The sequence below is a fragment of the Scomber scombrus genome, chromosome 10, assembly GCF_963691925.1.
Source record: "Scomber scombrus chromosome 10, fScoSco1.1, whole genome shotgun sequence".
In the NCBI taxonomy this organism is placed as follows: domain Eukaryota; kingdom Metazoa; phylum Chordata; class Actinopteri; order Scombriformes; family Scombridae; genus Scomber; species Scomber scombrus.
Genome location: NC_084979.1, coordinates 31,814,765 through 31,832,409, shown reverse-complemented (window position 1 = coordinate 31,832,409; position 17,645 = coordinate 31,814,765). Strand labels below are relative to the sequence as shown.

Here is a 17,645-nt window from a genome sequence, read left to right as displayed (position 1 = left end):
TACCTTCAACACGAACACCTAGCCAATTTTCAATATTTAAATATGAATTTAAATAAAAAATATACCTAACTATTTTCTCCACTTCTTTCCAATAAGTGGTCAGTACTGGGCATGTAAGAAAACAGTGTGTATAATTTGCCTCCTGTTCCCTACAACCTTTCTTTAGTTTATCGGGCATAATAAAACATGTAAAACCCACCTGCTAACTCCCTCCAGTGTTTTGACTGTGATGTTTTAAAATTTCTCCTTTGGTCTTTTGTTGAAATGTTGATTCTTAATTCTTTTTCCCATTTCTCCTTTACTTTATTGTCTCCTCTATTGAACGTTTGCAGTATTTTGTATATTTTTGAGAGGTTTCCTTTATCTTTGTTTCTAAGTCATTATTTGATTTATATTCCTCTATATACTTGCTAATGTAACTTCTTACCTGTAAATATTTGAAAAAATGCTTAGAGTCTTGTGCATATTTAGTAGCAATTACTTCGTATGAACTAATTGTGTTATTTGACAATAATTGAGATTATTTGGGGGTTTTCTTCGATTTTATTTATTTGCACATATATACAGACGGCATGACCCAGATTATAGAAATAAAACAGATGTGACAGGAGAGCCACTGATACAAAGGATCTCCAAAAATGTAAAAGAAAAAAAGGAATAAAAAAACCCTCAATTAATAAATGAATAATCATTATTTAGCAAAGTAGAAAGAAGATTAATGACAATAAGAAACACACAAAATGAGCAGAAGAGTTCACCAAATCAGCCAATATTAATCATATAAAAATGAAACGTGTAATATAGGAAAGATATATTTTTTAAATAATGAAATATCAACGAACAGTAAAGTTGAAGCTGGACAGTTAAACAATGAGCTGAAACTCTCTATAAAGCTCTGTAAAGCTGAGAGGAGCTGCAAAGTCTCTGATAATTCTCTGCAGGTTTATCACTAAGAGCCACAAACACATCACACACTGACAGTGAAGACATTATTATTATACAACAAAATATTACACCCACTTTAAATTTGCCATATTTGACCAGAAAGTTCTGTGAGAAGTTGTTGAACGTTCTCAGAAACATTAATAGATGTGTATAATCAGCATAGAAGTGAAGAATAGCAAGTTTATAGTTAATATCTGCTGATTAAGCAAAAAAGAAAGACAGAAAGTAGAACAAACTGGAACCTTGCAGCACATGTTAACCTGCTCAGTACAGAATCCAGATCTAAATCCAAACATCATCACATGTTTGCTGTCTCTGTGAGTGTAGAGTAGATTTGGTCTGGATCCATGTCGGCTATATCCAGACTCTGGTAGACGGGGTCTTCACTCAGGGAGACAGGAGGAGGGTTCTCATAGACGACAGATAACTGAAAATAAAACAGGAATAACATCAAACCTAAAATACAGCTTTATAATACAGAGTTAACATGAGACAATCAGAGTTAAAGAAAGTCACCTCCTTGTTTCTGCTGTCTGAAGTTTCTCTGGTGTTCAAACCAGAGTTCCTCCTCATCTTCAGTTTGTAGACGAACAGCAGAACAACAGCAACCAGCACAACAATCACAGGAACACATACAACCAGAGGCCAGAAGTAAACTGGACGAGAGACATCAGAGACGGCTGGGAAGGAAGAGAGAGAGAGAGAGACATCATTGCTGTTTTAAGAGGACGTTTAGTTACAGAGAGACAGTGATGGACAGATGGACAGACATGAACTGTCCTGTACCTGCAAACTGCTCTGTGGTTTCAGGGAAAGATGATGAAGGTGTGAAGCTTCCTGAACTGGAGATTAAACTCTGTGTTGTTGCTGGTGTGGAGGCTGATGGGACTGATGTTGGAAAAGGTCGGAGAGTCCAGTTTGGTTCTTCAGTGGTTGGATCTGTGAACAATGAAAACACAATGAAACTATCAGATACTGAATCTATAAAGCAGAGGAATAAGGTTTTATTCAATTAAGCATTATTTGTTCTGTTTGTTCTGATGAGACAGAGTTTGATATGAGATTATTGATTATTATTATAACATGAAGGATTGTTTTTATATCATAGTGAGATGCACTCTGTCCAGACCATCAGGGGCAGGTCAAATGCACTTGTGGTCATTTGGTGACCAGGTTTGCTGGATGCACCTGTGATGAAACCTTATTACTAGGGATGCTCGATATTTACTTTTCTGGGAGCGCATGAAGTCACTGGGAATGCCCACTGATGTTAACTCTTGTCTCACAGCCTTATTATTATCCTCATAGGGTCTGATTTACTAAGATCCCAAATAAAGGTACTACATTGCGTACACAGTGCAATAGATTGCGTGTTTTGCAGGTGATCTACTAAGAATAACTATGTAAATGAAAACAGGTGCAACAGGTGCAGACAGCAGTATTTAAATGAGGGTTTTGTGTCTTAACGGAGAGTTTGGACGAGCAGAAAGCTGCAAGCACGAAATGAAATGTGATCAGGTTCTAGTGGAAGAGGTTAACTAATATATTGAGTTATAACAACAGCAAATATATGGAAAAACTCCGTCCTGTGTGTATTCTGTCATTGTGCCATAACAGCCGGTTAATACCTGTCCTTCAAACTTATTATTTATAGACTCAGTTAGCGTCAGCAACATTACCTTCAGGTTTGGTAAATCACAATGCCTGTGCTAAATAACATATTTACATTTTCTCCTCCCTGTATTTTGCAAACTGGGGTTGAAACGCCTCATATAACATTCATTACGGTAAACTACTAAAATTACATTCATTACGGTAAACTACTAATATTACATTCATTACGGTAAACTACTGATATTACATTCATTACGGTAAACTACTAATATTACATTCATTACGGTAAACTACTAATATTACATTCATTATGGTAAACGTACTAAATAGACAGCGTGTATTATCTTTTTGCACAGTTGTAAGACGCAAAACCTCAGTGCGCTGCGTTAGTAGATGAGCAGATTTTTTTCTTTTTTTATTCCTCACAACAAGTAATGTTCGCTGAGGATCATGGGTAGGTTAATGTAGACACTTCCACTATTGTTAAAAACAGCAGAAACAAAAACGTATTTCTCACAATCGAAGGTGAAATAATTAAAACTGATGGTCATTCACATAACATTTGGTTGAGTTATCCAGGACACTTTATTGTTTTTGTGTTAAGAAATGTTGAGGATATAAATAAAATCATCAGTGAATTATCCGGTCTCTCCCAGGGACTTATAAAGACACATCAGGGGTAAAATCTCCTGGTTCAATAATATAGTGTTTATATTTTTAAAGTAATAAATAATATTTGTGGATTACTGGACGTGAATCAACAGATTAAAATTCGGGCTATTTTAAGAACTGCAGTGAGACTTGGTTGCGCAGGCGCACTGATCCCTCGTGTTACTGCATGTATTTAAATTCATATGATATCGATATACGAATTGAGGATGAGAATACGTTGGATCCTGGCATCATGATTTTAGTGCCACCATTGACTGTATATAAATATGGACGATGTGTCTCCACTTCCTGCTGCTATGCAAAAGTGAAGCCAAACTATCTCCTTTCTGAGCTGAGCTGCTATTCTGCTTGTGTGACAGTAGAGTAGAGTCTGTGCAGTAGAGTCAGGTGACATGATGACGGCCTGTAGGACTCGTCCCCTCAGCTGTCAATCATGATGCCAAACCCTCTTTTTTTATATCATAAAATAATTCATTAAGAATAAACTCATCAGAATAATGAGCACTTGGACAAACATCAGTGTGATAAGAACAACCCAAATTGACAGAAAACATCTTTGGGACGATTTTATTTGATATTTCAGTTTGGCTCATGTGCCGTCTGCTAACATGGAGGGGGCAGGACTTATGACCTATACTACAACCAGCCACCAGGGGGCAATCCAGCTGTTTTGGCTTCACATTTGGGGAGCTATCATGAGGTCCATCTTTATATACAGTCTCTCCTGCGTCTCTGTTCTCATTGCGGATCACTGCCATTAATTAACATTTTCATGATCTTCAATATAAAACTCACCATCTACAACAATGATCAGGAACCAGTGGGATGAATCTGGAGTCGAAGGTCTGCCGTAACCACACATGTACCGTCCAGAGTCCGACTTCTTCAGCTGTGTGATGGTCACATACAGTCCAATTGCAGATCCTTTTGTATATTTAATGCTGTATCTGCCACTCTGAGCTCTGTTCTCTGCTGTTTCAACCAGGATGTCTTCTTCTTTTTTACATTCATCCTTACAGAAGAACTTCCTGCTTCCATAGAAAGCAGCATTGCATCCACGAGTGATACTCCCTCCCTCAGTTTCTGCACTGATGAAACGAGTGTTTTCCCCCAACGTTGCTTCTGAAAAGTTAAACAATCAACAGTTAGTGTCTGTACTTCCTGTAAGATGCTGCAGTTTGATCACAATATTTCCTGCTTCACATTCACACAGATCCACAGAGTCACACTGGGAGCTGCCCAGTTCAACCACAGTCTGACTGCTGGATACACTGAGTCAATATATCATAAAAGTCTCACAGTCTTCACACAGTTTAATTACATTCTATCTGACTTCATTTATTCTTATTCTTCACAATCATTAAATGGGATGAACATAGTAAATATATCAGGTTTTGTGACTTTCAGTAGAAACTCACCATCTGTAACTATGAGGTCAAATTCACAGTAATAATCTGGGACAAAAGATCCACCCAAACCATATCTGTATCGTCCAGAATCCGACTTGGTCAGCTGTTTGATGGTCACAGTAACAGTTCTTCTTCCAGAGGATTTGTCTTTATATTCGATGCTGTATCTGCCGCTCTGAGCTGTGACATCATCTGTTTTAATGAGAATGTTTTCTTCTTTACATTCTCCTTTACAGAAGAACTTGGTGTTTCCAGACAAAGTGAAGTGGCAATTTAATGAACCACTTCCTCCTTCAGCTCCAGCATAAAGGTTTACTGCATTGGTGAGTCCAGTGTTTCCATCCTGCAGTGCTGTTAGAAAGATGAACAGTGAATACTGATGATCAATACTTTGTGTATTATAGACTTACTGTAAAACAGACTGCAGCTTAATGAGAGCTAATCCATCACTTCACAGAGAAGCAGAGATGATACAGAGGCAGTGTGGTGGAAGAAACAGCACATACTCTTCTGTGTCTTATAATTAAACATCATCCTAACACCTTATATGAAAGCTTTGCTTCACAGTTAAATGTGTCTGGGCTTTGTTTACTATATATGGTGATAATGATTCTCACTTTTCTTCCTTGTCTGAAAATATGAGTTGAGAAACACATAAGGGAGGTGTCATTTTATAATAAGGAACATGTTGCTGTTTCCTGTGTGTGTGGTTGTAGACTGCTGTATAAAACCAGGAACTAACAGAGGCTGCTGCTCTCAGTCTAATGCATATAATGTTATAGGTTGAAGCACTTAAAAGTGTTTTGATTGAATAACACAGAAAGACATTGTGTCTTTGTGAGTCTCTTATTTTAGTAGAACATTTTAACTACAGGCAGCAAAGTGTTCACTGACTGTACAGCAGTTGCTGTTGTTCTACTCTCAGCTGCAGTTGTAGTCACAGTGTCTCTGTGTAATGTCTGTTTTTCACTGTTTTAATATCAAACACATTAATGAGCAACAACTATTCATGATGGACGGTTCATAACAAGCTCTCTAAAACTGTTCATGTTGCAGGGAAGGTGATTTTCAAGTCACAAAAACAACTTTACAATATATGTGACAGTGCTTTACACAGAAAGACTAAATATATAACTGCAGATACGTCCATACTACACCACTACACTCCTGTCATCCATTCAGGGTCCCAGGAGCCCTCCACTACATATACACCAAGGCTTTTATTCCCTTTACCATATCGACACTGATCACAGAATGACTGCAACAGGAAACACTTGTTATTTTATAAGATTTGTTCTCTGGTTTTATTTATATAATCTGCTGCTACCTGCATGTTTGCACTATTGTATGTTGTATATTTTGTATGTTTTTAATGGTTTATCGTACTATGTGTAGTGTTTGTACTTTTGCTGTACTTTGGGAGAAGCCTAAGACAAATCTCCACTAAAGTGGACAATAAAGTCAATCAATCAATATATTTTGTTAAATGAGATCACATTTAGTTTAGTTAAATTAAAAGATTAGATTGTAGAGATGTTGAAGCAGCAAATAATACAAATCTGACATTTGTTAAAATGTCCACAATGAATGTCCAGAAGCAGTGTGTGCTGCAGCTTTACAGACACAGTCAGGTAATCAGTCCTCACCTGATAAGAAGCAGAAGATCAGAACCTGGTGGATATTCATTCTGAGTTTGATCCTGATGCAGAAAATCATCAAACTGTCAGAGAACTGCCTCAATATGTCTGTCTGATCAATCAGGAAGATAGAGACGCTTAAACTTAACATTACTTCCTCTTCCTCTCTCTGTCTGTATGATGACGATGATAATGATGGTTAAGGGTACATTAATGAATAAAAAATCCTATTTTTGACCCATTATATGGCCATATGACCATTATTTGCTTCTCAGGGTTTCTCATCACCTTTCAAATGTATTGCACATTTCTTATTTGTAGAGTAACACAGTTATTTCTAAATTACGAAACATTAGATGTGAAACGCTGCAGTGACGCTGAATGAGCAATGACCTGTTTAAATGCAACCACTGAAACTTCAGAGAACTTATTTATGTTCAGTGATGGTTAACCACAGAAAGCTGCAGCAGAGTGACTTTATCTATTTCCAATCACCACAGTAACACCAAGGCCAACAGATCAGTGAGGAGACTGATAAATATGATGATCAGTATGTCTGTCTGATCAATCAGGAAGATGGAGACGCTTTAAATTAATATAACTTCCTCTTCCTCTCTCTCTCTCTTTCTCTCTCTTCCTTGGTGGGGAGAAAAAGAGTGTGTTCCTCTTTGTGTAAAAACACTGACTGCAAACTTCCTTATTTCTAGAATGGGTCAGATAACCATCAAAGTCAAAGTGTCCTGGTGGTTAACACATTGTTTATCTGTTAAGATGTATTTCTATATATGGTCAAGTGGCTCAGGCTAGGATCCAGGTGGTCTAGTATGTCTGTCAGCAGAATGACCGACATAGGACAAATTTAGTTCGAAAGGCCCCAACTGACCGATTAACACTACCAGTAAGAGTATAAGTGTCTAGCACTCTGTTCAAACCTTTGTCGGTTGTCTCTACTATGTCTGACTATTTCTCCCAAGCTCGTAATTAAAAACATGTATTAATCTCATCTTTGCATATTCAAGAATCATCACAGAATCTCTGACTCTCATTATCACACCAAAAAATGTGTTTGTTCTCATCAGTTTGCTTCACAACTTGTTTGCACATTTCTGTTTTGTATATCTAAATTAAGAAACTGAATGAGCAATTATCTGTATGTTCAGTAATGTTAACCTAATGAAACTGTTTATCTATTTGTGTTTGAACCAAAAGCTGCAGCAGAGTGACTTTATCTCTTTCCAATCACCACAGTAACACCAAGGCCAACAGATCAGTGAGGAGACTGATAAATATGATGATGCCTTCTCCAGATCCTCTGTGCTGCAAAGCTGCTGTGCTGATCCACTTTGACCTGCTGTGTGTCTGTGGTCACCTGACTTCCTGTTTCAATAACACAGTAAAACTGACTCTGACTCAACCAACCTGTCTGAGTGTCTGCATCAGAGTTCTGCTTCCTGTTGCTTTAACTGGTTTGTTACAGTACAAACTGGACAAATGTGGATGATCAACACGTCTGCCATTAAAATGAAATGATAAAAACTTAATTAAACTTATTAATTGTATGATCAATTCCTTTAACTTACAGTGCAAACCTTTTTATGTATTAATCAGAGACCATGATCTTTGTCTGACCTGAACCAAGTGCTCCCTACAGATACAGTGAATTCATTCAAAAAAACTGTTAGGGTGATGAATATGAGATGATTGTGACACATGCAGCTCTACAAACAAATACTGACACTGAACTTCATACAGAATCTCTTCAGTCTGGTAATCTGGTAGATCCACATTTGCTAATGTGAACTTTGTTTATTGCAATAAAACTGAAAGTCATCTTTCTGTTAATTCTCCTTAAAGTTTCCACCACAGTGTTTTAATGTTTTAAAACCATGTTTGTTTACAATGAAAACTCCTCAGGATACTTTAAAGAACATTTCTAGTCACACACGTTAAGAAATGTGTAAAATTTAACTTAATATGAAGATATTTCCTGATCCTCATTATGTATTAATCTATCAGTAGGTAGATAGATAGATAGATAGATAGATAGATAGATAGATAAATAGATAGATAGATATTTAGATAGATAGATAGATAGATAGATAGATAGATAGATAGATAGATAGATAGATAGATAGATAGATAGATAGATAGATAGATAGATAGATAGATAGATAGATAGATAGTTCAAATCACTTCTGACATGACCACAAATGTTCTTTTTATGTGACGGCAGCTTTATTAAAGGGAGGAAACTTCATGTATTTATGTTTGTTAAGAGGAGGAAAAGTATTGCACATACATTAACATTGATCGTCTCTGGCCTGCAGTTCAGCTCTCTGCCACCGGGGGTCGATGTTGCTGCATAACAGCAGAATCACCTCCAAGTCTGAGATTAGTGGTTAAAGATGTGAGTCCATGTTTGTGTTCACAGGTGATCTGCCTCTGCTGCTCTGACTTTTATTTTTAATATTTATTTCATTTTATTTTGATGAGTAGATTTTTGTCCTGATCTGAGGTCTGTTACTCACAAATCTGTAAATGTTATGTAAATGCAAATAAAATATAAAAATGATTTGTCATGTTCACAGACACTTTCATATATAGTTTAAAAAGCAGTTTCACCCAAATACATTCAACTATAGATCAATTTAAAGTAACCAAATGTTTGTTTAGGAAGCTGAACACACAAAGACCTACAAACTCAACACAAGATGAACAGAATGAAGTTACATTAAAATAATGTAAACTTAATTTAACTTTAACATTTAAGACTGAAATGTTCAGTTAAAATGGTTCATTTAAGGGTTTTTGTTCGATCTTATTTATTGAACATACAGATCATTGATCATTCAGCTTCGCTGCAGCATTGCACACATAGACTGTATATAAAATGGACGTAACATCCGTGACCTCACCCAATGGTTTGTGGACTGCTGCTCGGAGGCCAATAGTATCGGATCTGAGCAGCGCCAACTAGAACATTTCCGGTGCATGCTGGGAAAAATAAAAATAAATAAAAAATAAAAACACAGATTCTACTTATATGGGCATCAGGAGGAGCATGAGGCGCCCTCCTGAACCTGTGAACCAATCAACCTGTCAATCACGACGTAGCCACGCCCTAATGCATACCCTGCTTTATCGTCACATATAAAATCAGGGAGGCCAAAATGTCCCAAATGAACATCATACTGCATTGAAGAAGGCTTTAAACTAGCGATTGAGACCATAAACACATTTTGAAAACGTTTACTGAGGTTAGAAATCAAGTGAGAAGTTGGTGAATTCTCCATTGACTTGTATAGAGACGGAAGTCCTTTTGACACCAAAACGGTCGCCCCCTGGTGGCCTTTTGATAGAATGCAGTTTTAAGTTACTTCCGCGTTGGCCTCATTTCAGAGGACCGGAACTCCCCTCCTGATATATACAGACGACATGACCCAGATTATAGAAATAAAACAGATGATAAAAAGGATCTCCAAAAAATATACAAGAAAAAAGGAAAAAAAAAAAACTCCCTCACTTGATGAATGAATCATTATTAATCAGCCAATGTTAATCATATTAAAATGAAATGTATAAAATATATATTTTAAATCATTAAATATCAATAATTTAATGTTATGACAATTTCTTGACAATGTTCCAGATAAAGTGAGTTAATGTGTGCACATCTGTACATCACAGTATCTGAAGGAAACACTGGCTGTTTTTATTTTTTTCATTTGAGAGTCGTGATGTCTGTCTGATGTTTAGAGAATGAATCAGCTGAAACACACACACACACACACACACACACACACACACACACACACACACACACACACAACACACACACACACACACACACACACACACACACACACACACACACACACGCATGCATACTTTCTTTCCTCTTTCTACCTCTCACTTTCTCACACACACATTTAAACTGACTCTCAGCTCTGCTGCCCCCTGGTGGAGGATTTACTGTGAATCAGCTGAGTTCACACTGACAGAGAAAACAGCTGATCTGAATACTGATGAAACTGTTTGTACTTGTACACTTTGAGACAGGCCTTCAAATGTCTGTTTGAGGGTTAAGATTTGCTTTTTAGAGTTAAAGGAAATGTTCACAATTATCCAGCCTGTCTTTTTTGTTACTATACATGTTTTAAGACACTGGACAAATAGTGAACTCATCCTTTAGGATTGGAATTGGGGTTTAGATTCAGTTTAGGGTTGGGTTTAGACATTTAGCTCTCAAAATCATTTATGCGTTTATAATATTCACTCTTTTTATAGCTCTGTTTTTACTCTCTACCAACTCCTGAGGGAAATATCTGGCTCTTTAGCTGCTAAATGCTCCACTGTGTTCACCAGCTAGTCTACAGCTAACTGTGTCTGTTTGCTGGTTGGTGCTGAGCAGGTAAGACTTGAAAGTGTTGAAATATCAAACATGATTAATTTTTCACAGGGTTTTCATTTAGAAGGTTAAATGGAAAGTTATACCTTCATGTTATTATCTTTAGATTATGTTATACTGCATTTACTGCCAAAAGCACATTGTAAGCTTCCTGTGTGAAAATGTTCCCAACAGGTACCATCAGAGGTGAGCTGTGGGACTCGGTCACTGTAACTGTTAATTGGACAGAGGCAGAGAGGGAAAGCTCTTAGGGAGAAAACGTAGATCAGGATTCTGCCTTCAACTCTTAATTCTCAGCAGAGACTGAAAGAAACTAACTAGAGATATGATGAATTAATCCAAAATAACGGTTAAGGTGATGAATATGAGATGATTGTGACACATGTGGCTGTATTTACTGTAACATCACAGACTGTACTATAACAACAGAGATTTTACTGCATCAGCAGAGATTTTATTAAAGCATCAGATATTTTGGTGGAATACAAAACAGCCAGGTACATTGTCTCTGAACATTTAATACGTTCAGTATCAATATTTTCACATCATGTTGAAAGAAAATTTGATTCAGCAATGTTACATATCTGCTGTTGTAATTTAGTCAAATATGAACATAATTTGTAGAACATAGAGTTGGTTCAAAGTGTAGAAGAACAATATCAAACAACATCTACAGTTTTGAAGACAGGATGAACATTTCAGAAAGAAATTAGTTGTTGAACATTCTCAGAAACATTAATAGATGTGTATCATCAGCATAGAAGTGAGGAATAGCAAGTTTATAGTTAATATCTGCTGATTAAGCAAAAAATAAAGAAATAAAATGGAACAAACTGGAACCTTGCAGCACATGTTAACCTGCTCAGTACAGAATCCAAATCCAAATCCAAACATCATCACATGTCTGCTGTCTCGTGAATGCAGAGTAGGTTTGGTTCTCACTCATGGACGACATCATTATTTGTTTATTGTCTCTCTAAGTGTAGAGTAGGTTTGGTCTGGATCCATGCCGGCTGCATCCAGACTCTGGTAGTCCGGGTCTTCACTCATGGAGACAGGAGGACGGTTCTCATAGTGGACAGGAGGACGGTTCTCATAGTGGACAGGAGGACGGTTCTCACTCATGGAGACTGGAGGACGATTCTCATAGACGACAGATAACTGAAAATAAAACAGGAATAACATCAAACCTAAAATACAGCAGTAAGCAGTGTAACAGAACAGATATTGTGTTCTTCTTAGATAATTGTTTGCTGATATTTTAGTGATAACAACTCAACAGGTCAGAGGTCTAATAACAGTCATTATGATTTTATTTAATTGTAGTTTTGTTCATATTCGTGAAGTAGTTGCAGACAAGTAACTAAAAAAATAAAATGTCTGCCGACAGTTAGAGTTAACATGAGACATTCAGAGTTAAAGAAAGTCACCTCCTTCTTTCTGCTGTCTGAAGTTTCTCTGGTGTTGAAACCAGAGTTCCTCCTCATCTTCAGTTTGTAGACGAACAGCAGAACAACAGCAACCAGCACAATAATCACAGGAACACATACAACCAGAGGCCAGAAGTAACCTGGACAAGAGACATCAGAGACGGCTGGGAAGGAAGAGAGAGAGAGACATGTAATCAGTGGTGGCTGGTGAAAAATATTCTAGGTGGGGCTGTGCTTTATGAACTTTATGCACAGCTCCACTACTTCCTGAACTCAATACAGCTCCTTTATTTCCTGTTAGACTTGTAGTCAAGACCGCCTAAACCGAGACCAAGACACTACCAAGACCAGAGGGTATCAAGACCACGTAAAAGTGGTCTCGAGACATCCAACTCTATTTCCTGTCTTACATTATTGGATAAACTGATTAATCCAGGTGTGTCTGACCTCACTAGTGACAACAACAATGGTCAGACACACCTGGATTAATCAGTTTGTCCAATAATGTAAGATAGGAAAATGAAGGAGCTGTATTGAGTTCAGGAAGTAGTGGAGCTGTGCATATAGCCTATTAACTCAGTTTCAATAACCACCCCAAAAGAATTGAACATAAACGGCTGGATACCAGCGCTCTGTGAAATAGTAATTATTTAATGCCAATATTAATAACTTGAGGCATTCTTATACAAAACATAAATAACATATTGCACAAACACAAGTTTAGAACCAAACTGGAAACAAATAACTTATTAGGTTTACACACATTTTTACACACAAAGCTGTTGACTGTTACAGCAGTGCCCCCTTGTGGCAGAGACATCACATCACAGCAGCAATGTCACCAGAAATCCCACTCTCTCACCCGCAGCCGCAAACTTGCCTTGGGGCGATATCTTTATAAATTATAATTTATATGTTATATATGATATGTTGTTGCAAATTAAAACACACAATTTACTTAAAATAAGTGATTATTGTTAATTTTAATTTTTTATTTTTAAAATCAAAAACACTAGGAAGGGCGGCGCCCTATCGCCCTCTATTGGCCAGCCGCCACTGCATGTAGCTGTGATTTAATATGATTAATTTCAACATGTATCCATTCAAGTGCTATTCCTCTGATTCCATATTTATTAAGTTTTAACAGTAACAAGTCATGATTAACTGTATCAAATACTTTTTTTTATAAATCAAGAAATACCCTCAAGGCATATTCCTTATTTTCTGTAGCCATTGTTATCTCATTAACAAAGTCTAATAGTGCATGAAGTGGTCCTGCTGCTTCTGAAGCCATACTGCTGCTCACATAGTATGTTGTGTTTTGTGATGAATTCATCTAATCTTAAATAGAATATGTTCCATCATGTCTCAAGACTACCAGCATTATCCCAGTCCTTAATAGCCCCACAGTGTCACGCCTGAACGACTGTAGGATTTTATGTTTTCCAGCACATTGCATTGCTCAGACTGCTTATTTATTTACTGACTTATTATGTCTTATTCTGTACATTTTCAATTTTATTTCTTATTTTATGATCACTGGGACATTAGCATTGTATTTCATTCTCTTTCATGTATTTACATGGCTGGAATGACTATAAATATCCCTGAATCTTGAACCCTGAACAAGGAAATGTATTGTTAAACTGAATGTGAAATGTATTCTTCTTGGTGCTGAAGTGTCTCATGTCAGAGAGACAGTGATGGACAGATGGACAGACATGAACTGTCCTGTACCTGCAAACTGCTCTGTGGTTTCAGGGAAAGATGATGAAGGTGTGAAGCTTCCTGAACTGGAGATTAAACTCTGTGTTGTTGCTGGTGTGGAGGCTGATGGGACTGATGTTGAAAAAGGTTGGAGAGTCCAGTTTGGTTCTTCAGTGGTTGGAGCTGTGAACAATGAAAACACAATGAAACTATCAGATACTGAATCAATAATGCAAAGGAATAAGGTTTTATTCAATTAAGCATTATTTGTTCTGTTTGTTCTGATGAGACAGAGTTAGATATGAGATTATTGATTATTATTATAACATGAAGGATTGTTTTTATATCATATGGCGCTTTTCCACTACACAGTTCCAGCACGACTAGACTCGGTACGGTTCCAGGAACCTTTTCCATTACAAAAAAGTACCTACTCAACGTGGGCGGGGTCGTCATAGCACGGCTCCGCGAAACTGCCGTGACTTTGTTTTATACGCAACACAAACACATAACCAATGGAGGACATGGAAGCGATGGTGTACTTGCTGCTGTATGAGGCTTTCTGTCTCACACAAAGCAAGAAAATTGAGCCGTATGGCTGTAACGCTGTTGTTGGTATTTAAAAATGCCGGGTTTGATTCTTGTGTGGGACGGCTCATGACTCTTCCAGTGACTCTCTGACCAATCAGTGGCCGGCAGTCTGTTGACGTCACATTTAGTATCGGCTCGGCTCGCTTAGAACCTCACCAGAGCAGGTACTAAAAAAGTACCAGGTACCAGGTACTATCCCTAGTGGAAACACAAAAAGACTGTGTGGGACTGCTCATGACTCTTCCAGTATTTTATTTCATTTTATGTTATCTTATTTTATTTATTTTTTGTCTACTTAGTTACTGTTGTCTTTCCTTTTCCTCTTAGCCCTTTGTTAAAACTGTTATTACGTTTTAATAAGTTTTATTGTTCTTGCATAATTGAAAACTTGAAAATAAAGTATTCTAAAAATAAATAAATAATAAAGATCACATTGTCAATATATATACTTTGATCCTCTTTAAACACGGAGCTTTCCCCGTCATCACACACTGACAGTTTGAATCCTGTGGAGAGTTTTCCTCACAGGAAACTTATTGTTGTCTGAGACGTAAAGAGTTTCAAACATGAATACAGCAGCTCAAATATACTGAAAAGAGCAGATGATGAGTCTTTTTAAGGTTAATCTGGACACAATGATCCAACAGTGTGTACTGTACAATAACTGCAGTTAGGAACCAACATAGTGTCATATATAAAATGAAAGTAGGATTTATAATGTAGCCTGGTATTCTGCATGATGTTTTTTATTTCTAAATTATTTTTAAAGTTAGATTTGACTTTTTTACATATCAAGTTAACTTCTAACAGTGAAGGAATGAAACTCTTGCCTGTTTAAACTTCATAACATAAACACTCAGCTGTCACACTGCCTGAATGTCTGAGTGGCTTTCACAGCTGTTTTTATATTGTCAAACATTGACATTGACTAATTAAAAACAGACTTATCAGAAAAATTAGCACTTGGACAAAAAACAGTGTGATAAGAACAACCTAAATTAACAGAAACGACGATTTTATTTGATATTTCAGTTTGGCTCATGTCCGATTTGCTAACATGGAGGCGGCAGCCACCAGGGGGCGATGCAGATGTTTTGGCTTCACTTTTGGGGAGCTGTCATGAGGTCCATCTTTAAATACAGTCTCTCCTGCGTCTCTTTTCTCATTGTGGTTCAGTGCAAGACACCAAGACACCAAACCAACAGCCTGGTAGTCCAAATGTTAAAAAAACAACATGCAAACAGATTTTGTTCATTAATCAGAAAAATTAGCAACTACTTTTGTTAATTTGGAGCTGATACAGCTGTATCTTTCTAATAACTCTGACCTTAGTGCTCCTCTCACTGCCATTAATTAGATCACACCAATCAAATTCTAGCTGTAACAAACATTAAATACCATTGTCATTTTTCTTTAAGAACTCATATGCACTCACCAAAAGGAACATAAATTAAGAATACACATTTACACGATTTTCAATATAAAACTCACCATCTACAACAAAGATCGGGAATGAGTAGAATGAATCTGGAGACAAAGGTCTGCCGTAACCACACATGTACAATCCTGTGTCCGACTTCTTCAGCCGTGTGATGGTCACATACAGCAGTTCAATTGCAGATACTTTTGTATATTCAATGCTGTATCTGCCACTCTGAGCTCTGTTCTCTGCTGTTTCAACCAGGATGTCTTCTTCTTTTTTACATTCATCCTTACAGAAGAACTTCCTGCTTCCATTGACACTATCAATGCATCCAACTGTGACACTTTCACCCTCAGTTTCTGCACTGATGAAACGAGTGTTTACCCCCAACGTTGCTCCTGAAAAGATGAACAATCAACAGTTAGTGTCTGTACTTCCTGTAAGATGCTGCAGTCTGATCACAATATTTCTTGCTTCACATTCACACAGATCCACAGACTCACACTGGGAGCTGCCCAGTTCAACCACAGTCTGACTGCTGGATACACTGAGTCAATATATCATAAACGTCTCACAGTCTTCACACAGTTTAATTACATTCTATCTGACTTCATATATTCTTATGCTTCACAATCATTAAATAGGATGAACATAGTAAATATATCAGGTTTTGTGACTTTCAGTAGAAACTCACCATCTGTAACTATGAGGTCAACTTCACAGTAAGAATCTGGGAACAAAGAGGAGGTGTTAAGATATGATTTAGTTAGTATTGTAGACTAACTGTAAAACAGACTGCAGCTTAATGAGAGCTAACCACTTCACATCTTGTGTCCTATCTTACGCAAGTGTCTTTGCTCATCTAAGACCAACCCTGTTGTCATTTTCTTATCCTGCACCGACATTGTCTAAATGTCTTAGAGAACAACAGAATAACTAATTAACATGACAGCAACATAAAAACTTAAGTGATAGAAATGTGACATTTGTTAAAATGTCCACAATGAATGTCCAGAAGCAGTGTGTGCTGCAGCTTTACAGACACAGTCAGGTAATCAGTCCTCACCTGATAAGAAGCAGAAGAACAGAACCTGGTGGATATTCATTCTGAGTTTGATCCTGATGCAGAAAATCATCAAACTGTCAGAGAACTGCCTCAATATGTCTGTCTGATCAATCAGGAAGATGGAGAAGCTTTAACTTGACATTACTTCCTCTTCCTCGCTCTCTCTCTCTCTCTCTCTCTCTCTCTCTCTCTCTCTCTCTCTCTCTCTGTCTCTCTGTCTCTCTCTCTGTCTCTCTGTCTCTCTCTGTCTCTACAGTATGAGTAATAATCTTATTTTTGACCCATTATATGACCTCTATGTCCTCTGTAGAATTATTCAGACACATTAAAACCAACAAAGCTAACAGTCCAGTACAGTAGTAGCCACCTCAAAGTTCCCATTCAAACTGAAAGCCAGCTGAATGGAAGCCAAGTTCCAGCGGCTGGAGCAACCCCCTCCTTCTCCTGGGCGTGTCTATCTTTTCCTGTAAACCCACCTATTCATTGTAATACAGGGTATGACCAGGAGATGGCGCTTCTGTCACAAAATAGCCCACATTCTGTTCTATGAATTTTTACTGACCGCTGGTCATCCGAAATTCATCAAATCAAAGTAGTGGTACCTTTACTTGAGTAAAATATTTCAGTTCAGAAGGATCAACGATTGTTTTGATCATTTTAATCTAAGATTGTGGACGTAGGATCTCTGCTTTTGCCTCATCTCTGTGTCTTATGGAATGTGTTTTCTTATCTTTAGGAAGCCC

General features: G+C 37.3%; 1 protein-coding gene across 1 annotated transcript in view; it reads right to left on the bottom strand.

Annotated features, from left to right (window-relative positions):
* Positions 1 to 1,243: 1,243 nt before the first annotated feature.
* Positions 1,244 to 17,645, bottom strand: part of LOC133987768 (polymeric immunoglobulin receptor-like) — a 94,171-nt gene continuing 77,769 nt past the window's right edge. Inside the window, exons 3-6 of the mRNA XM_062427212.1 lie at positions 4,027 to 4,353; positions 1,732 to 1,884; positions 1,462 to 1,625; positions 1,244 to 1,372 (exon numbers count right to left, since the gene is read on the bottom strand). Of these exons, the coding sequence (XP_062283196.1) occupies positions 1,244 to 1,372; positions 1,462 to 1,625; positions 1,732 to 1,884; positions 4,027 to 4,353 (773 nt within the window). The remainder of the gene's footprint in view (positions 1,373 to 1,461; positions 1,626 to 1,731; positions 1,885 to 4,026; positions 4,354 to 17,645) is intronic.